A 21917-nucleotide genomic window follows, 5' to 3' on the forward strand; every position below is an offset into this window, starting at 1 on the left:
AAAACATAGTATTGAGAAAAACGCATTTAAAGTTTTACACTGAAGTTTTGAGCGCTCTTTGTTATTTGTCGAATAACTCGAAAAGTAATTATCAGATCAACTTCAAATTTTCAGAGAATATTTTTAAGATATTACAATTTAACGAAAATGGGAAAAACAAAAAAATAGATTTTTTGAAAATCCTGACTACCCCTAACCCCTTAACGCTAAATGCGCCATTTTGATGTCTTATTATGAGACCTTTATATCTTGCTATCTCGTTTCATCTTCAAACCATTTGGTGCTTTCAATAAAACCTGCCTTTTCGTTTCAGAATATGTTCCTGAATTTTTTCTCACAGTGAGCTCAAAGCCTTCCTGCTGTTGTTGACTGCGCTCGAATTAATTTTTTGGCGACATCATTGGTCACAATACCGCCTGACTGCCTGTGTAAATATCCTCTATTCTCTCGTATTGGTTCAGTATGGCACCATAGGCTTTCTCTATACCTAGTACTTCCGCTTTGAAGATGCTAGATGAGTTCGGTAGAGGGAAAGAGAGGGATGGCAAGAGCATTGGAGTATACCCCATTCCTACACCGCAATCCATTTTAGATCCATCGGTATAAATTGAGATGGTGTTCTCTTCGACTGGTCCTCTTCTCTATTCCCGTTTAGAGGGTACCCTCATCTGGAAGCGGCCATTGAAAACTAACTTTGGAAGTATATAGTCTCTTTTATGTGTTATTGAAGTAAACTGTTTCCAAATTTCGTTGTGTCCATGAAACTTTCGATTCCAGCCACCTTGCTCGTTTATTCTTATAGCAGAAAACTAATTTAAACAAGTAAGGAAGGGCTAAGTTCGGGTGTAACCGAACATTTTATACTCTCGCAATGTATTTATTTAACTTTATTTATATTAAGGGTATTCGTTTAAACGTGTAAAAGCCCCGTAAACCTCTTAAACCGTGTATATTTACGAATGCGTAAAAATCTGGCAGCAACTTATATGGAAATTCATTTAAACACATTACGCACCAATGTCAGTGTGTAAAGAACACTTGTAAATTTACGATATTGCAAAAGCAACCCTACCAAACGACCAGCTGATGAATATTATTGTGAAAATTAAAATGGAAAAGGTAAGAATGAAACTCGGAACATAAATTTTATTTAATTGTTGCAATTGTTTTATATTTCAGGATAAAAAGTTAAAGCAAAAGCGTCTACGGCTGAAACCGTCCCATCGCTGGACAGAGTCGCAGTCCCTGCAGCTGTTGCAAGCAGTATCCGACGCAATTAAAGATAGTCCAGAATCTTTTGAGGTAAGGGTTTTAGAAAAGTGAAAATGTTTAGGTACATATGTTTGTTTTAACACGAATTTACGCATATCTTCCAGAAACCGACCTCCCAAAGGTTTTACGAAAAATTGCAGCAAAATACACCGGCACTTCAATCTGTCGTTTGCGTAGCTATGAAAAGCAAAATGAGGTATCTCAAAGCGTTGTACGTTGCCGCGGCAGCCTGGAAAAACAAAACTGGGTCTGGACTACTCGCTAATGGTGACGAGTCAAGCGTATCAGCGCATGTCAACAAAATTTGTCCCAACTTTGACTTACTGGAAGTTATCTTCGGGCAACGCAAAAATGTAAATCCCGGAGTAATTTTTGAAAGCACTGACAGCATTGAAGTACTGGCTGATTCCCCTTGTGCTGATAGTTCGTTAAACGATACCATCGATTCCTACGACTTGTGTGCGCTCGATTGTGAGGATTTAGTTGACCCAATATTACCTATAAGTATAAGTAGCGATTGCAGTGCCGCCGCCGCGGCAACTTCTACACCACAAAGTTCGTTGGACTTTAGAAGTTCAACAAAAAAACCAAAAAGAAAGAGTGAAGCCCCGTTCAATAAATTGATTTTTATTCAGGAGAAAAGGTTGGAATTAGAAGTTAAGAAAATAGAATTAGAAAAAGAAAAAGAAAAGAATGAGGTCGAGTTGAAAAGAATTGAACTGAATAATCAATTAGAAATGAAAAGAATTGAAACTGAATCAGAAAAAGAAACCAAACTGGAAATTGAAAAACTGAAACTTGCTAGTGAAGAACGCATTAAAATGTTTGAAATAGAGTTAAAGTTAAAATCAAAATAAATGTGAAACTTTAAGAGATTTCACATGGTACTTTTTTCGCAAATTTAAAAGATCTCATAGCAAAATACATGTATATTTGAATGTAACTAAATGTTAATAGGCACAGAAGCACTTTTTATTTTTCTGTAAATAAAAGCATATATTAATGGATTTTAAAGATATGTAAACATGAGTTTCAATACTTTATTTTTAAGTTTCCATTAGTGATAACAATGAAAGGCGCTTAGATGCACCTTCAACTGTTGGTAAGTTTTGATCCCCAGGCTCGTCGACTTCACTGTTTTCACTAATGCTTTCTTCGTCAACATCAAAACCACCGTCGTTTTCTTTTAATATAATATTGTGCAATATCGCACAAACTAATATCCACCGGCATGCAAACTTTACCGAATTATCACTCTTTATTTGAATTTTGAGTTCTTTCAAGCTATTAAAACGTTCTTTCAATAAACCAAAGCAATGCTCAATTCTTATTCGGTACTGGCTGAACGTTCTGTTGAACAGAATTCGTTGATTCAAGGTGCCTTCCGTTGCGTTTATTCTAAAAGGAGTAATAAGGGTCGAAGTTAATTTATATGCACTGTCTGCAGCTAACCACTCTGATCCTGTTAGCATTTCAGTGGCGTTTGTGGATAGCTCGCAATTGTTGTATATCCTAGCGTCGTGAACACTACCGGGATACCCCAATACCATATGACGAATTACTAGTTTGTGGTCACACACACATTGAGCCTTAAGTGAATATATATGCTTGCGAGAAAAATATGCTTCGCAATCTACAGTGGGTTTTTCCGCCAATTTTATCTCCGTTCCATCTACGTAGCCAACACAATGTGGTAGCTCACTGAGTGTTTGAACAACTAAAGCTCTACGCTCTACAGGGTCCGGCCAAAACAGAAACTGAGTTTTCCTTTTAATAATTGCATCAAATACCCTGTTGGTCATGACCTATTGAGAAATTTAAAATACAGCTGAAACACAAATTTTAACCGATACATATGTAAATAGCTCACCTGTATTACTCCACCATCGCTAATACCAAACAAACTAGCAATTTTAGTAATTGTTGCTCCTTCTCCACATGAACCCAGTCGGTACATTACTACAGCCAATTGAATTTGGATAGGAAACTGTTTACATGAACGTGGACCATTGAACACTTCGTCATCCTTTATCAGATCAATGATAAAATCAAATGTGGTTTTGCTGACTCGCACAATTTCTCGAAACCTGTTTTCATCCAAATGCGGTAATACATCTATTAAAAAGTTGGGTGATTTTGGGACAGAATGATGAACAAATGTAGATCCATATCTAAAATATGCAGCAGCTGCCAATGCAAAGCTAAAGTCTTCCATAATTTCATCTTCCTTTTTGCGTTGGATTTCTGAAATCATTTATATATTTATGTATATATGCGCCTTTAAAAAATGTAGCATTGACGCAAAACAATTACCGTCATGTTTTCCAAACAGCTCCAACATTAACAAATCAAATACTAGTGATTTTTCGCAAAGTTGAATAAATTTTGCTTTTTCGCTAACTTTCGGCATTTTAATATTTTGACACCCAAACAGCTGTTTAATACATAAATAAGTGGCATTTACACAAAGAATTTCAAGTGCGTTCATGTAACACACTGCGTATTTGCATAAATTTATGCGATGGGTAACATTACACGTTTAAACGAATACCCTTATTATATAATACACAATTTAACCCACATATTCGTCATATATATTGTATATAGTCCATTGAAAGTTGGAAACCATAATATCAGGTTAGAAGCACCGAGGTCCTCGTGTTCGATATATGGGGCCTTAAAAATCTATAGTCCGATTTCGGCGATTTTTAGAATGGGGCTGCCACACTGTTAACATAGTATTTGTGCAAAGTTCTGCACCGATATCTTCACTAGTGCTAACTTTATATATTGTAAAGTAAACGATTCAGATTGTCTTCAAAGTTCTGGTATATAGGAAGTAGGCGTGATTGTGAAGCGATTTGGCCTATTTTCACAACATATCATTGAGATGTAAGGAAACTATTACAAAACAAGTTTCATTGAAATCGGTCGAGTAGTTCCTGAGATATTTTTGACCCATACGTGGGCGACGCCACGCCCATTTTCCATTTTGTAAAAAAATCTGAGTGCAGCTTTCATCTGCCATTTCTTATGTGAAATTTAGTGTTTCTGACGTTTTTCGTTAGTGAGTTAACCCACATTTAGTAATTTTCAACCTAACATTTGTATGGAAGGTGGGCATGGTGGCTAAAAAAACGATTGCAGAAAGTTTGGCTTATATAGCTCTATTGCTTTGCGAGATATGTACAGAAAATTTAGTAGGGGACGGGGCCACGCCCACTTCCCCAAAAAAATTACATCCAAATATGCCCCTTCATAGTGCGATCCTTCATACAAAATTTTATTTCCATAGCTTTATTTATGGCTTAGTTATGGCACTTTATGTGTTTTCGGTTTTCGGTTTTCGCCATTTTGTGGGCGTGGCAGTGGTCCGATTTTGCTTATTTTTGAAAGCAACCTTCCTATGGTGCCAAGAAATAAGTGTGCCAAGTTTCATCAAGATATCTTAATTTTTACTCAAGTTACAGTTTGCACAGACGGACGGACGGACAGACAGACATTCGGATTTGAACTCCACTCTTCACCCTGATCACTTTGGTATATATAACCCTATATCTAACTCGTTTAGTTTTGGGTGTTACAAACAACCGTTATGTGAACAAAACTATTAAACTCTCTTTAGCAACATTTGTTGCGAGAGTATAAAAAGAGAATAATCGAATTAAATTAGACTTTGTTAATATATATTAATTATAATTCGTGTCAATTTTTCCAGTTTCTCTAAATGTATTTCTGCTAAAAATAGCGAGAAATTAAGATCAATTTATGGGCATGGCGTTTGGTGTTAGAGGTTTTCGAAAACCAGAAATTTGCAAGCAACAATTGTAAGTTATTAAAACTCTTGAAATGGATCTCGAATTGCTAATGGGGACATAATTTCCTATAGCCCTGGTTCTGATTAAACCATTTGAATATTTCTTTATATTTTTTTGGCGTTGGTTAACTGGTAGTATGGTCGACCACAATGTATTTACAACCGGAAGGTCAGCCAACTTTTTACAAGTATGTAGAACAATAACAAGGTTCCAATACGTTTCTGGAGCGCGATTTAGAGTAATATTTTATTAGAAAATCTGTGAGTATTGATAAATAGATCTGATTTAATGACAATAGCGTGTCATCTAAGGTGTTCGCCGGTCTCAAGCAATAAAATTTAAAGCAGATTTATGATTCTCATCTTTGCCTTTATTTTCCTTTATTTCCTGCTAAAGTAATACACAAAATTCTACTCCATGATAGAGCCGATCGATTTGGCTCAACAAACCCATATGTCGAAACTCTACAGTTATTTGAAAGTAATTGCGTCACTATTACACTTAACTGTCAAATAACTTATCAGTTTTCTTGCGCTACTCTCGCAACCAGCACTAACTTGTTGCTTGACATGTCGGAGGAAGTTGAATTTCCTCATGTGGAGTTTTTGAGTTAAATCAATTTCAAATTATATAACTGCGATTTGTGGGCGATGCATGTGGATAAAAAATAACAATAGAAATGCGAAAAAATCATAAATTGTGCGAGAAACATGGGTCCAAGCGAATGTGAGTAGGAGCAGCGATTGAAAACATTGCAAACTCTTTAGAAATTCTAGTGTAATGCTGGTTCCTTATATTTAAGCTTTTGACGGCGACATTTATCAACGCTTGAATGCACGGCTTGTGTTGCGCAAGGCATGTGTGGAATATTTATGTTGCTTGCTGTCACTTGGACTGGGAATATACATATGTATAATACATCTCTTAGTTGGTGCATGGAAGGGTAATACCCAGAAGAAATGGTTGAAGATATCATGGCCTAACTTCTTCATAGGATTCAGAATAGGGTCCCGACCCGGACAGCAAAATGGCAAAGATTGCATAAGGGGGAAGTCTTCTTTGACAATGGCCCGTTAACATGAAGTATCTTAACCTCTAACGAAATCGTTAAACTCACTGGCTCAGTTCAGCTTGGCGTATTTGACCGTAGCAAGAAGGATGTTAGCTGAAAGCGTCTCAATAAAGAAAGATAAGATGTTGTTAGGTTGGGCTAACTCAAGGGACAGATCTTCACGACTACATAGAATCTCACTTATATAGCTATCTGCTGCCTTTGTAACATCCGAATACTCCCACCGCTTGCATTCTAGCTAGTTAAGCCAATTCCAGTCAACTGCTGGGTCCGCCAAAGGGGTTTAACTACAGTCTGACGAATGCTGAAAATTGAAAGTGTGCTTGGATTATTCCTTCTCGCCTTACTCTAAACTGCTTTGGTAGGATTGGTAATTTCACCGCATGTTTATGTCCAGGTGTCTAGTACAACGGATAGTGAATCCGTTTCCTCTCCGATGTTAATGTTGCTAGGGTATCCTCTCTTGTCCGCTCTGCTGTTTTCAGAGACACGTCTTTAACTACTCTAGAGCGACCTGCCATCGAATCCAAGGCCGTTATTGCCGATCTGCTGTCTAAGTGAATACCCGCCTCTTTGAAGGAGACCTGCTGCTACCCAGATTTTTGTGGTAGGAAATATTTTAGCCAATTGAAACTCTGTTTCTAACGCATAATTCATAACTAATGGAGCTCAAATTCGGGTGAACAACAAACAAATGAAGCCTAAATAAGATGCTGAGAATACTCTTAGAACTTTAAAACATTATATAATTTAAGTGGTTATTATATGAAAATAAATTCATTTATTTATTTCTTTTTGCTTCTTCTTTTTAACTGGATACTGGAGCAATTTATATGTCCTAAGATTTTGGGCAAACAGCAAGCCATGTCTGTTGCAACATCTGCGTTGGCGGCAGCCACAACTAAGCCATGGCAATTTATGGCATCTGGCAGTGCACATGCCGCAAGCCTCCAAGACAATGCGAAGGTTTTCGATGGTGTGCACTTTAAGATTTCGAAAATTCACAAAATATTTTCGGCGAATCGTAGACACATTCAAGACATACCACTTACGTATACGAGTATGCACATGGAACTATTTAAATATGTTCCAGCGCTTCGCTCCATCATACCAGCGCGGCTTGGCAAAGTAACGTGCACAGTGTCAAAAGGTATCTTCAAAGACTTTACTTCTCTGCAGCAGACCGAAATGCTTGTCTTTTTTCCTTGCTCCTGTACTTAAGACAAGGCAAAAATGTCATTTGCGAATGCAAATCAGCAGAGAAAGCGAAAAGAATAAAACGTACGTGGTACGAGAGAAGAGACTTACGAAATAAGAGCAGCTTGCCATATACGTGTGTGCGAAATGCTGGCGATTGTGCAAATGATAAAAAGAAATACGAGTATTCTGATAGGAGATCGGAACATTTTTAAATTACACACATAATTATATGTAAAGAACTCAGACACAGTTTAACCTATTTTTATCACAAGCTCTATTAATGATAAGGACATATGTAGTTGCGTCAATTGGCGCCCTGGAATTATAACACCTTCAATGCTCATAAAAATTGGTTGAAAAAACTAGGACTTAAATTTGGTGTTAATGTTACTCCATTTTCACTTGTGTGTTAATGACTCCATTTATAACTGAAGATCATAGTTCAAACATTGAACTTTGATCTGATAACTGAACAAAAATTGATCTGTTGCTTTCCTAAATGCTGCCATAGTAGAACGATAGTTCGTTCTGGAATATTGTATCTCTAGGTCCAAACGGTCTATCATTAAAAACAGTATGTGGCAAAAGATCTCTCCATGCTCTCAGTTTGTGAAGTTTGAGTATACCTTAGGCATTTTGTGCATAGACTCTTAGAGGTAGTTAGTATTATGTAGCAGAAGATGCAATTATCGAGGATGTCAACTACTTTAGTAGCACTATCGCAACGGGCAGAGGTCAACCCTTCGGTGGCGAAGAGCTGATAAGGTCCATGCATCAGCTTCGACGGTTTGAATGTCAGTGTACTCTGCACAATCCATAAAAAGGGAGACCCCGTAATCTGCGCCAATTACCGTGGAATAAGCCTCCTCGACATCGCTTGTAAGGTTGCATCGAGTGTTCTGTGTGAAAGACTAAAGCCCACCGTCAACGAACTGATTAGACCTTATCAGTGTGGCTTTAGACCTGAAAAATCAACAACTGACCAGATATTCACCATGTGCCAAATCTTGGAAAAGACCCGTGAAAAGATGATTGACACACACCATCTCTTTGTCGATTTTAAAGCTGCCTTGAAAAGGAGCTGCCTCTACGCCGCTATGTCTGAATTTGGTATCCCTGCAAAACTAATACGCTGTGTATGCTGACGTTGAACTCCAAAAGTTTCGTCATGATTGGGAAGGACCTCTCCGAGCCGTTCGGTACCAAACGAGGTTTCAGACAAGGTGATTCACTATCGTGAGACTTCTTTAACCTGATGCTGGAGAAAATTATACGAGCTGCAGAGCTAAATAGAGAAGGTACAATCTTCTATAAGAGTGTACAGCTGCTGGCGTACGTCAATGATATCGATACAACACCTTAAGCAATGTAAAAGTAAAGTCCTCACTCGACGCACCAAAATCAAACTCTACAAGTCCCTCATCATTCCCGTCCTACTTTATGGTGCAGAAGCGTGGACGAAGTACCAGGTGGGGAAAGACCTGGCTTCACTTGGTATTAATGTGCCCCGATTTATGCATTAGTCCATTTCAGCCTTTCAAGCAATAACAAATATGTACGTCTGAACAACTGTTGATAATCTATTGTTAGCAACTGAAAAGTTTCAATAATTTTGTTATGATAATTACTTCTTAATGGCTTGATAATGCAAAATATTCGACGGAGAATTGAGCGAATAGAAAAGAGATGTCATTAGTCGCGAAAAAAAGAGAAAACAAGTAAGGAAGGGCTAAGTTCGGGTGTAACCGAACATTTTATAATCTCGCAATTTATTTATTTAACTTTATTTATATTATATAATACACAGTTTGACCCACATATTCGTTATATATATTGTATAAAGTCCATTGAAAGTCGAAAATCATAATATTAGGTTAGAAGCACCGAGGTCCTCGTGTTCGATATATGGGGCCTTAAAAACCTATGGTCCGATTTCGGCGATTTTTAAAATGGGGCTGCCACACTATTAACATAGTATTTGTGCAAAGTTCAGCACCGATATCTTCACTAGTACTTACTTTATAAATGGTAATGTAAACGATTCAGATCGTCTTCAAAGTTCTGGTATATAGGAAGTAGGCGTGGTTATGAATCGATTTGGCCTATTTTCACAACATATCATTGGGATGTAAGGAAACTAATACAAACCAAGTTTCAATGAAATCGGTAGAGTAGTTCCTGAGATATGGTTTTTGATCCATAAGTGGGCGACGCCACGCCCATTTTCCATTTTGTAAAAAAGTCTGAGTGCAGCTTTCATCTGCCATTTCTTATGTGAAATTTAGTGTTTCTGACGTTTTTCGTTAGTTAGTTAACCCACTTTTAGTAATTTTCAACCTAACTTTTGTATGGGAGGTGGGCGTGGTTATGATCCGATTTCTGTCATTTTTGCACTGTATAAGGAAATGGCCAAAAAAAAAACGACTGCAGAAAGTTTGGTTTACATAGCTCTATTGGTTTGCGAGACATGTACAAAAAACTTAGTAGGGGGCGGGGCCACGCCCACTTCCCCAAAAAAATTACATCCAAATATGCCCCTTCATAGTGCGATCCGTCATACAAAATTTTATTTCCATAGCTTCATTTATGGCTTAGTTATGGCACTTTATGTGTTTTCGGTTTTCGCCATTTTGTGGGCGTGGCAGTGGTCCGATTTTGCTCATTTTCGAAAGCAACCTTCCTATGGTGCCAAGTGTCATCAAGATATCTTAATTTTTACTCAAGTTACAGTTTGCACAGACGGACGGACGGACGGACGGACGGACAGACAGACATTCGGATTTGAACTCCACTCTTCACCGTTCACTATATCTAACTCGTTTAGTTTTGGGTGTTACAAACAACCGTTATGTGAACAAAACTATAATACGCTCTTTAGCAACATTTGTTGCGAGAGTATAAAAATAGAAACCCTACGCAGTAGGAATGATAAAAGAGTGTGTTCTCTCTTTTCGTGAATGCAATGTAATGTGTAATGTATCTAGATTCTAGATTCTAATAACCGACGCAATAACAGCAGTACTTTTTCCCACATAAACCACGCTACCACTCACCACAACAACTAACAAAATACAAACCGGATATCATTCATGCACATTACAGCATATCATCAGCAACAACAACAACAGCAAATACGGCAGTATGCTTGAAGATATGATAATTGATGTGATATTAATACGATGACAGCGTCAATGCGAGGATGATTGAATTGATGGCTGCTATGGCAGGAGCTAAGTCCTGTAAGCCAAGTGTGGATGGGAGAGAGAGTAAGCGGTGATATGCGGTAGAGGACTTGGTTCGTAATGTAGCAAATTCTCACTTGCCTTAAATCCATACATGTATTGCGGTTGAAAGGGTAAAAGGTGCAGAGTCTAATTTCACACAATGACGTGACAATCTGTGGCCGCCTAACATGCTGCCGCTACACTAACAACCAACAAACTGAAGTGGAAGGACGGGCGGGCAGGAATGAGCGCAAGGACGCTGCAGGATGAGGCATAAAAATTGCTTATTGTGCCAATCGGAGAGGCGCCCAATGCCACGTGCCTACAACAAATGTGGTTGCTAATATTAGTTATTGCATAAGCATGCTGCTGTTGTTGTTGTGTTAATGACTGATGTCTAGGTTGGTTAGAGTGACACCAGCCATGTTACCGATTGCTTTAGCCACAGCAATGTTGGGTGCTGTTGTGGCTGTCATTCTGATGCCCGACATTCCCTCGAACACAAATGTGTATATGTTAATATGTACAGTTATATCAATGATTATTGTTGTGTGTTATGCATACGAGGTATATATGTATTTTTGTTGCCCTGGTTACCATTGTTTTTGGTTGGCATTGGAGCTGCTGCTGTTGATGGCTTTTGTCATTAATGTCAACAATGATGTCAGCGTAATGCAATTGCTGCTCCTTATTTGTGCCAACAGATGTAGACGAAGGTCGTTTAAGATCCCTTGTGATGATGCGACTCAAATGACTGAGTTCGATTGTACTCTTCAGCTAATGTTAGGTTGACTTAATGCAATATAACTTCCCAGCATCGCTACTTGTTGTTAAGATATTTATACTTAAGCGTCCAGAAGAAGAAGAATGACCTTCGTACAATAATTTGGGGTTTATTATTTACATTTGTTGTTGTTGTAATGTTCTTGGTAATTTTAAGGAATGCCGACATGTTGACAGTCTTTGGTCAGACAAAAAATCGCCGCAACCGTTCCGTTTACCTAAACTTGACTCCCGTCGGAGCGAAAACTTTGGACCTTTTATTAATTTGAAACATCTGCAAGTGTTGTATATAGGAGACTGTTTATTTTTTTAATCAGTCTTAATTTCCGGATTGTAAAGCATAGCATAAATTGGAGTGTTGATGCTTTAAGAATGGCTAAAGATAAAATTATGAGATACCTTTGAATCCCAATTTTTTACGAAAGGAATAAGTTATGAATGTGTCACTATATTCGTATATGATATTGGTATTATTACGGAGCCTTATAAAAATATATCGGGTATTGGGTCTATCTTATTGTTTCAGGTTTTCTAGATCTATAACTTGTAGGAGAACCTAAAATACATATATGACTCTAATTACAAGTTATAGTATAAGGATAGAGCAATAACAATATTAAGAGGGCTTCGCTCGTACAGTCTGTATTGACAGTTATCATTTTACAGTTGTAGACTTTATATATTTGGAACAATGAAGAAAATCTATTCTGGATTAATAAATTGAAAAATCATCTGTACAAAAGTAAAATTAATCCTTTATATATGAGGTGCGTTAAAAAATAATGATACCTTTCGTTTTATGAAAACAAAAACAAAATATTTATTCATTTCTCAACATTAATGTTGTCGCTTTCAAAATACTCCCCATTCATTAAAACTTCTTCCAATAATCGAAACACTTCTTATACTCGATTTTTGGAATAGCCTTTGGCTCATTCAGCTAGTTATCGTATACTAGGAAAAAGCCACACGGCGTCTTCTGATGAATATGTAGTCTCATCCTACTTGGTGCCCCCTATTTTTAAAACATACCTCGTATACCTACATCTATATTATGAAAGCGCGGTTCGTGGATGTGGACCTGGAGGATATGCTATTATTGAAAGAATTCGGAGTTTAAATTGATACCTTAAAATAAATCTATTAGGTATGTGATTTCTAACGGGTGATTCAAGTAGATTTTAATCTTCTTTTTTATACTCTCGCAACAAAAGTTGCTAAAGAGAGTATTATAGTTTTGTTCGCCTAACGGTTGTTTGTAAGTCATAAATCTAAACGAGTTAGATATAGGGTTATATATGTATATCAAAATGATCAGGGTGACGAGACGAGTCAAAATCCGAATGTCTGTCTGTCCGTCCGTCCGTCCGTCCGTCTGTCCGTGCAACGGATAACTTGAGTAAAAATTGAGATATCTTAACGAAACTTGGAACACGTATTCCTTGGCACCCTGAGGAGGTTGCTTTTGAAAATGGGCAAGATCGGACCATTGCCACGCCCACAAAATGGCGAAAACCAAAAACTTATAAAGTGTCATAACTAAGCCATAAATAAAGTTATGAAAATAAAATTTGGAGCATAGGATCGTATTAGGGAGGGGCACATTTGGATGTATTTTTTTTTGGAAAAGTGGGCGTGACCTCGCCCTCAAATAGGTTTTTTGTATATAACTCGCAAACCAATAGAGCTATATAAACCAAACTTGTACACTCCAAAAATGAAAGAAATCGGATAATAACCACGCCCACCTCCCATACAAAGGTTAGGTTGAAAATGACTAAAAGTGGGTTAACTAACTAACGAAAAACGTCAGAAACACTAAATTTCACACAAGAAATGGCAGATGAAGGCTGCACTCAGACTTTTTTACACAATGAAAAATGGACGTGGCATCTCCCACTTATGGGTCAAAAACCATATCTCAGGAACTACTCTACCGATTTCAATGAAATTCGGTATATAATACTTTCCTGACACCCTGATGACACATGTGAAAAATGGATGAAATCGGTTCATAACGACGGCACCTTCCCATATAACTCAATTTTGAATTCCATCTGATTCCTTCACTTTATAATGTATATAAGGAACCAATGAAGATAGCGGAATAAAACTTTACACAAATAGTACATATAATCTCTGGCTTCACTTGAGAAAAAATTGTCGAAAACGGACTATAACTTTTCAAGGCCCCAGATATCGGACATGTTGAACTCAGCGCCTAAGGGTAAATTTTAACCGAAAATATTGGTAAATCTCTTAGATAATTTAATGTAATTCAGAGGAAATTGTTTTATTCTAACAGGGTGTCTCTGTTCCAAAAATTATTAAAATCGGATAATAACATCTCCTAGCTCCCATGTACCTAATTATAGGTTTTTCAAAAATACGGTGGGCTTTAATCTACATATATGTATTGGTTAATATGTGAGATACTATATCTTTGCGAAATTAAGTGCGTGTATAGTTTTGGATATAGTGTAGCTAGCTGGTGAAAATGAATGAAATCGGTTCAGGAATTACCTCAGCCTTCATACATTATATAGGACGATTTTCGTTATTCTATTAAACTTTGTGCCGAATTTATAGGTAAATTTGGGTGTTATCTTATTAAAATTTCTTCAATAAATTGCGAGAGTATAAAATGTTCGGTTGCACCCGAACTTAGCCTTTCCTTACTTGTTTTTTGACAGATTTTTTTCACGTTTTTTTTTGTCCAGTATTGTTTAACATAATAGGCCTACTGAGTGTACTATACGCAACACCATCACCCATATTTAGGCCCAGCATTCGACCTAATAGACTACGTCAAACACGCAGTGAAGAAAATATAGCAGCTGAGGGTGTACACGAAGATCTTTATTGAAAGCGTTAAAGTACAACTTATACAAGAACTGAAGCCCTACGACCTTCCAAAGCGACATCCCTTTGCCCTATGGGCTCTTAAAAAGTTCCCAGAGCGAAATCGCCACATTTGAGACGAAGAGCAACCTGAAGAGATTCAAGAGTTGACGTTCCATCTAGAAAAAACAACGGTTTGGTGTAGTTTGTGGGCCGATGGAATCATCGCTTCAATTCAGGCGTTGGAGCAAAACATGCCAGTTACCAGTCGAAATGCTCGAACGAGTCATCGAAAATTGGACTCAAAAGATGGACGTCTGAGGCGTAGCCGATAATCTTTAAAAAATAAATGCCAAAGAATGTTCTTTCGGATAATAATAAATATTCGCAATTAAATTTGAATATTTTGTGTTAACAAATCAAATTGGCTTCCACAACCATATTCAGAAATATAATAATAAAGGATGGCCTTTTTCCGGGAACCTAAAGTTATGTACGATATATAATGCCCTTTTTGGAGTCTATTAAGAAAAAGGTCTATAAGATCTTAGTTGGAAATGGAATATTAAACTTTCCACAAATTCCAATAACAAATGATTAAGACCCCTCAAATATTGAATAGTAGGCCCTCAAATGGGTTTGTAAGCTTAAACAGTGTTCTTACAATAATATATTCACTTGACAGGAAGTTAAGAAAACATTGACGTTTAAGTACAAATCACTGGTTAATCAAGAATCTAAAGGACCTTCACTTTCATAACTGTCACCTTCGTTTGTTGTCTAGTTTTTACCATCCTAAATTGTAATTACATATTTATACCGTTGTTGACATCTATATTGTCGCTTTATTTATTGATAAATGATGTCTTCGTTGACACTTGGATATGTAAGAGTGTGTCTCATATTTATTTAATACGAATTATGAGAGTTTGCCTATTCGGGCACTTAGTTTGGCAGCGAAAGCAGCACATCATTTATCATAATCACAACAATGATAAAAGTTGTGTGCTGTCCTTTGACAATTCAAAGTGATAATCCAGCTTGTCGCTGTCAGCAGACATATTCTAAATATGTATTGATTCCTCCAATAAAAAATGCTTTGTCTACTAGCTCTCCATTTTCTATAGATAACAGTGTATTTCGAAGGGATTTACTTTTATTTTTACTTGCTACTTCGCTCCGCTGTGGATTTATGCAAATTGTATGCTGAAATCTGTGATTTCACCGCTCACTTCGGTCACTGGCGTATGCACAGCGCTCAATTGTAAGTCATCGTCAATATTTTAGTATGAAAATGAAGTCGACGCAAAGTGCTACTGTTCCGTTCTGGTGGTAATGTGGGCTTTTGTTGTCAGTGCTTTAGCTTTAGCTGATGGGCGATTATCATTTTCACGGGGTAACATGATTTATTCATTTAACTTTGTTGGACTTTTATTTGTTTTGAATCATTTGGCACCTGCTGTTCTTTAACAGATAAATGGATTGAATATTCTATGAAGAAAATAAAGGTATTGATTTTTTTTTACTTTATGTTGATTGTCTCTTATGAGTAAGATTTAAACGAGTTAGAAAATCAAAGATAAAATTTGTGTGTTGTATTTGTAATCTTATAGATATTTTTGACTTTTCGGGACAGAATCGATAAGATTTATACTTAAAATATTTCAAAGAATACAACTCTTCCTTACAAGTTTTAAGTAATTTCAAAGAAAACATGTTTATGGGCATAATGAGACGGATTTTCAAGTGCTTTAAAAAATCAACAAACATGAACTACTAGGCCATAATATTGCAAAAGTACTCATCATATTACTCGAACTTTCATTTCCAGTTGCAACTGATTGCCTTTGCTCGTTTCGTTATTCTTTTTCATTAAACACTAACGAGTGCAAACAAAAGCCGGAAATTAGAAGGGCTTTATCAATTGGCAACAACAAATACTTAAATTGTTTTTAAACAGTTGTTGTTTTTATGAATTGTCAGTTGCTGCTGCATTGGTAGTCCTTCTGTGTTTATATTTTGTGGAAGTTGTCTGCTGCTGCCCGTTGCAGTTTAATTAAGTGTAACAAAAGCGCAAACGAGCTGCATCGGTTGAAATACTCGCACATTTATGTAGTTACAGATGTTTGTTGTTATGGAGTAAATATTGATTTCTCTTTGGAGGATAGCAGAAAAGCCGATTAGAGGCACTAATTATATTTTTTTTTTAAACTCTCTTGAAAAACATATTAAATATTAAGACACTTTAAAAAGAAATAATAAAAAAAATATAACAGAGGACTGTTCTCTTCTATTATATTTCGATATAGATTTAACTAAAGAAAAATGTGCATATTTTTAACAGGATCCAAACCTCATGATCTGTTCACAAATCCAGAATATTGGCTTGTAGATATATATAAATAGAACAGACATTGTATTATGCTATTTTTATTATGCGATAAAAAATTGAAGTCTTCGATCCTCTAGCACCTCAAGAATGGCAAATCGAACAAACAACTGTCATTCATATACTGGTATATACAAACTTAAACTAAGTATTTATCTGTGTTTGAGAATATATACGATTTTTTTTATTGTGAATATATGTTTTTTATGATAATGACATTAAATTGATCTTCTTCTTCTTGACTGCCGTAGACACCGCTTTGCGGTTATAGTCGAGTTCACAACAGCGCGCCACGCATCTCTCCTTTTGGCAGTTTCGCGCCAATTGATAATACCAAGTGAAGACAGGTCCTTCCCCACCTGGACCTTCCATCGGCACCTGTTGGCTAGAGTGATTCTGCGTTGGATTTCCAGGCTGACATTATTATCGGTGTTGATGCTGGTGCCTAGGTATACGAAATTATCTACAACTTCAAAGTTATGACTGTCAACAGTGACGTGGGAACCAAGACGCGAATGCGCTGACTGTTTGTTTGATGACAGGAGATATTTCGTCTTGTCCGCGTTCACCACCACACCCATACGCTTCGCTTCCTTATCCAGTCTGGAAAAACAGAACTAACGGCGTGGTGTTGTTTCCAATGATATCGATAGTATTAGGTTTGAGAGGAATTCAGACATCGTGGCAATAAAGGCAGCTCCTTTTCGTGCTGTCGAAAGCAGCTTTAAAATCGACAAAGAGATGGTGTGTGTCGATCCCCTTTTCACGGGTCTTTACCAAGAATTGGCGAATGGTGGATATCTGGTCAGATGCAGATTTTCCCGGTCTAAAGCCATCGCTGACAATCCTTGGGCCCCCGCCACCTTGTTCTTCAAGCGGGCAATTGCTATTATATTATAATTTCTTCCCGGTCGGACAATGGAACATCTGTTCCATCGTCGTCGATTGGGGGCTGGAGAAGTGTTCCCTCAGTATACTCTGGTCATCAACAACTAGATCACATCTGGGGGTCCTACAGGATTGTGCTCCGGTCTTGAAACTTCCGAGCATTAGCCCTGTCGGCCAGCTTATCAAGGTCTTCATATTCACGCATTTCGGCCTCTTTCCTTTTTGTCTACAAATGCGTCTCCCTTCCCTCTTCATCTATCCCATCCCTCACGTGTTGCGGTTGATCGCAACATTGCGAGGTAGGCAGTCTGTTTTCTCTCCACTGCGAGTCGACAATCCTCATCATACCAACTATTTTTTTAACCGTAGTTTCGGTTGCAGCTGCACAATTCCCTTATACCGAGATGCTGATGAGTGTTGTCATAGAGCAGGAGTGCAAGTCGAGTAGAAAATCATTCTGCTGTCGGATTGCAGCTTCGCGATATTGAACCTTCCTTGTGTTTGTTGACGTGTGCGCTTTTCTACACAGTGGCGGGTGCGTATCTTAGCTGCTACAAGATAGTGGTCCGAGTCGATGTTAGGACCACGGAGCTACGCACATCAAAAACACTGGAGACATGTCGTTCATCTATCATAACATGATCGATCTGGTAGCGAGTGATTCGATCGGGCGACAGCCAAGTAGCTTGATGGATTTTCTTATGCTGGAATCTAGTATTACAGACTATTTTCGTATGTTTTAATCCGTTTCTATAGTACGATTGATATTCGGTTTAAAAAAATATTAAAGTCTGGTTTATTACTCTCTAGTGATCCTTAAAGATATACATTATCATTTCGAGGATATTTTCTGTTGATTTTGGCTGTTATTTTGAATATGGATTGCGTTTATCATCTTAGGTTCACAGTAGTTTTGTTTACTTGACGGTTGTTTGTATGGAATACCTTCTTCTTTTTTTACCTTACAACCGAGAACACAAAACTTCGGCAGTTGCCTCTATCCTTTGCGAAGTTATGCCAATTGTACATCCCAAGTGCGGACAGATCCCAATGCACTTGGTACTTCAATTGGATGGGTTCTGTTGTCCACCCATGGGCCTTGAATCGAAGTATCTTTTCACTATATACGAATACGTACGACATAGCCTAATCAGCGCATTCGTTGGCTTTTTAACAACAGTGATGTAGTTCCCATGATGGCAGGAATCTTTTGGCATGGCCGCCAGGCACATCGATGTTTCGATGCTTCGATGTTTTAATGGCTGTTGTTTTCTGATTTCGATGTCCTTTACAGAAACATATTGTTTCGATCGATGTTTCATTTCACGGTGTTTGCATCCTTATATCGAAAGCGACTTTAAAGTCGAGAAAGGTGATTGTAACAATCTTGTCTAGGGTGGATTTTCCAGGCCTAATGGCACATAGATAAGGTTCAAGGCCATAAGTTTTGCACACATTCTATCGGAAGAACCTAATATGCAATGTTAAGAAAGATAATCTCACGATAATTAGCGCTAACTGTGTGGTCTATCTTTTTGTGGATAGGGCAGAGTACACTCATATTCGAATCATTGGGCAGCTCAGCTGGTAATCTATCGGCCCCTGGTGCTTTATTGTTGTAAAGCCGCCCTAGTGCTGTTTCCACCTGTTGATTGTTGGTAAGGGGTAGGAGTTTTTTTTATGTTAAAAAACTTGAAATCGCTATAATAACACACAGACGCATTAAATTTAATCATCAACATAGCATAGCAGATTTGCATGTAAATCGATAAATTGAACACTTTCCAACTCAGTCACTAATCAGCTACCAATAACTAAACCAAAGCTTGTACGTATCAGCACCTGATACTCTAAAGTTACAGTTTTTTCACTTTTCAGGCTTTCGAATACTTAACCCTTTCGACCCCGACGTTGTCTTTGAGCAATTTCATCAGTTTGATGATTTAAAGCAAAAGCTGTGTTCAATGTGATTGATTGATTTAAGTGGCTACTTATAGGTTAATATATTAAGAATGAAAATCAAAACAGTTAATAACATTCTTTACCGTTATTCTTATAGTTCTTATATAGAGAAAGATGTATCTTAGGCGCCTGCTACACGTTCAGTATTTATCGTGATATTTCCTGTATCGCGATATTTATTGAACGTTTAGCATGCAATATTGATGGATCACGATCCATATCACAAAATATTTAAATATTTTGAAATCTAGATCGCGGATCGTGGATCGCGAGATAAATATTGATTGTGTTGCATATTTTGTGATTTACAAGTCCGAATTGGTGAAATACAATAGTGCCAAAATTTTAAAATTAACTTTATTCTAATAAATGAACATGAATTATACTGTTTACAATAGAATCTTTGCCAGAGCTATTCAACTAATCTGCCAAAGGTTTTTTGATAACGTCCAAATATTGGATACATATAATGAATTGCTGTGGGAGCAAAAACAATAGTCAAACATGATTTTCTTAGGTTTTCTTCCGAAATTTTATGAAAAAATGTACGAAAAAATAAACAAATAAATTTTTTAAATATTTTTTCTTATGAAAACACTAACAACATCGTATAAATATTGACGGACGTAATATATATTGAACGTTTAGCAGTCGCGAAGTAATCCATCAATATTCAATATAGATCGCGATCCAAATATCACGATACATATTGAAGGTGTAGCAGGCCCCTTAAAGTGAAATTAACAATATTTTGTTGGTTTTTGGAATGTTTCGAGTGATGAAGACAGTGGAGATGTTTCAGTGATGTTAGGGACATTGTTGAAAGCGCAGAGAACATTGAAATAGGACTTTTGGCAGAAATTTGTGAATAGTTATGATTCGTCACACGATGAACGAATAGAAATAGCATAATATTATATTTAAAAAATGTATCATAATTCTTTAATATAATGATAATCAAAGGTAATTAAAATTACAGACAGTTTTTGGAAACGGGATTCCATCTTACGGGTGAAAATTCTAAAATTCTAAAAAGGCGCGATACATATTAGAATGTGTTTGTTTTGTCTTGGCGTTTTAAAATTGCCCCTATTAAAAATGGTTTTGCCAACAAATCTCAATCATGCTGTCAAGAAATATATTTGAAAAGTTAAGGGTTCATTCTGAATTGAAAAAAACGTGATACAATTTAATATGTACATATGAGCGCGTTGCTTATCGTCTTGTATGGGAGGTGAACCAATTGGAAATTGCAGACATTAGAGTGCACAGGAAAAAAATATTTGGAGATTCCTAGGCCTGCTGTTCTCGCTTCCTATTATAAACACATTCGAGGTGTAGAACTTTCGAATTTAATTTCTCTCACATAAATTATAACACGTTAAAGCTTTTTAACTCTTCGTACATATAACAACCAATCCAAAAATCATTTAAGTAGATAAATTTTTCATAAATACCAATGACCCAATGTTGCTTTCTAATCTCTTTTTGGCATTCTTTTATGGTCTGGAGAAAAAAATTTAAAACCACAGGAAAAAAGTCGAGGTCGAATGGGTTAATATGAGAAACTTAGTCCCTCTGACTGATCTAATATATAAAATATCTTAATGAAATTAAGGGGGTATTTTTCTGATAATATATCATTGCCGAACAGGAACAACTCAAAAGTGGTAGTGCAGCACAAAAATCGCTTAAGCCAACATATTCCATAATTAACTATTTTCTTATATTTTGTACCTACCAGACATAGTATATGATTTGTTGTACAGATCTCAGAAAAACTCATGAATAGTAATTATTTAAACCAACTTTTATCTTGTCTGCATATTAAGTGATAGAAACTGATTCTCCACACAATTCCCTGAGGACTTCCAGATTACATCGCCAGCACCATTCTATTTGCAAACCAGCAGGTGATAATTTGGTAAATGTTCGAATCGATCGTCCGCAAAAATATGACGCGCGGATATGTAGTTTCGAAACACGACTTTTCTGCATACTTTAAACACATCTGTTTTTCCTTCCAACGCTTACCTTTAACGCGAACACAAAAATTCGTTAACTTTTTCATTATCAGCACCAGCGGTATCACCTGCTCGCGCCTCCTTGTTTCATGCGCTGCTATGCTGTGGATTCTTTTATGCCGTTTAGCCGCGTTGACAGTGACAATGACATGCGCACTTGGCATGTTTTCCGCCGCCGCGGCACCACCAATGTTACTCATACGCCCCACGGGAAATTAATCTCACGCATACCACGAGGGCGTTAGCGGTGACGGGCGACAACAACTGAGCAACAATAGCTGTCATTTAAATGTTGCGGCACTGCATATAGCTCAGGCCGTTTCTATATGGTAAATATTTATGGTATGTTTGAGCATATTCTTGTATGTGTGTGTGTGTATCTTTAGTTGTGCGTTTATCAGCGGAAGTGTTGCGCCTGCAGTTTGTTGTCGCCTTATAACTAAC

The 21917-nt window shown here is 37.1% G+C and overlaps 2 protein-coding genes across 2 annotated transcripts; one reads left to right on the forward strand and one right to left on the reverse strand.

Annotated features, from left to right (window-relative positions):
• The first annotated feature begins 893 nt into the window (after positions 1-893).
• Positions 894-2290, forward strand: LOC128920296 (uncharacterized). Its single transcript, XM_054227363.1, has 3 exons — positions 894-1119; positions 1180-1302; positions 1377-2290. Exons 1-3 carry the CDS (start codon positions 1087-1089, stop codon positions 2127-2129), a joined length of 909 nt encoding a protein of 302 aa, XP_054083338.1. The 5' UTR covers positions 894-1086; the 3' UTR covers positions 2130-2290.
• On the reverse strand, positions 2272-3749 carry LOC128920295 (putative nuclease HARBI1). The gene is made up of 3 exons (XM_054227362.1): positions 3586-3749; positions 3143-3516; positions 2272-3077 (listed from the first exon to the last, which is right to left on the reverse strand). Exons 1-3 carry the CDS (start codon positions 3680-3682, stop codon positions 2319-2321), a joined length of 1230 nt encoding a protein of 409 aa, XP_054083337.1. The 5' UTR covers positions 3683-3749; the 3' UTR covers positions 2272-2318.
• Between the last annotated feature and the right edge of the window lie 18168 nt (positions 3750-21917).

The sequence above is a fragment of the Zeugodacus cucurbitae genome, chromosome 3 (genome assembly GCF_028554725.1).
Source record: "Zeugodacus cucurbitae isolate PBARC_wt_2022May chromosome 3, idZeuCucr1.2, whole genome shotgun sequence".
In the NCBI taxonomy this organism is placed as follows: Eukaryota; Metazoa; Arthropoda; class Insecta; order Diptera; family Tephritidae; genus Zeugodacus; species Zeugodacus cucurbitae.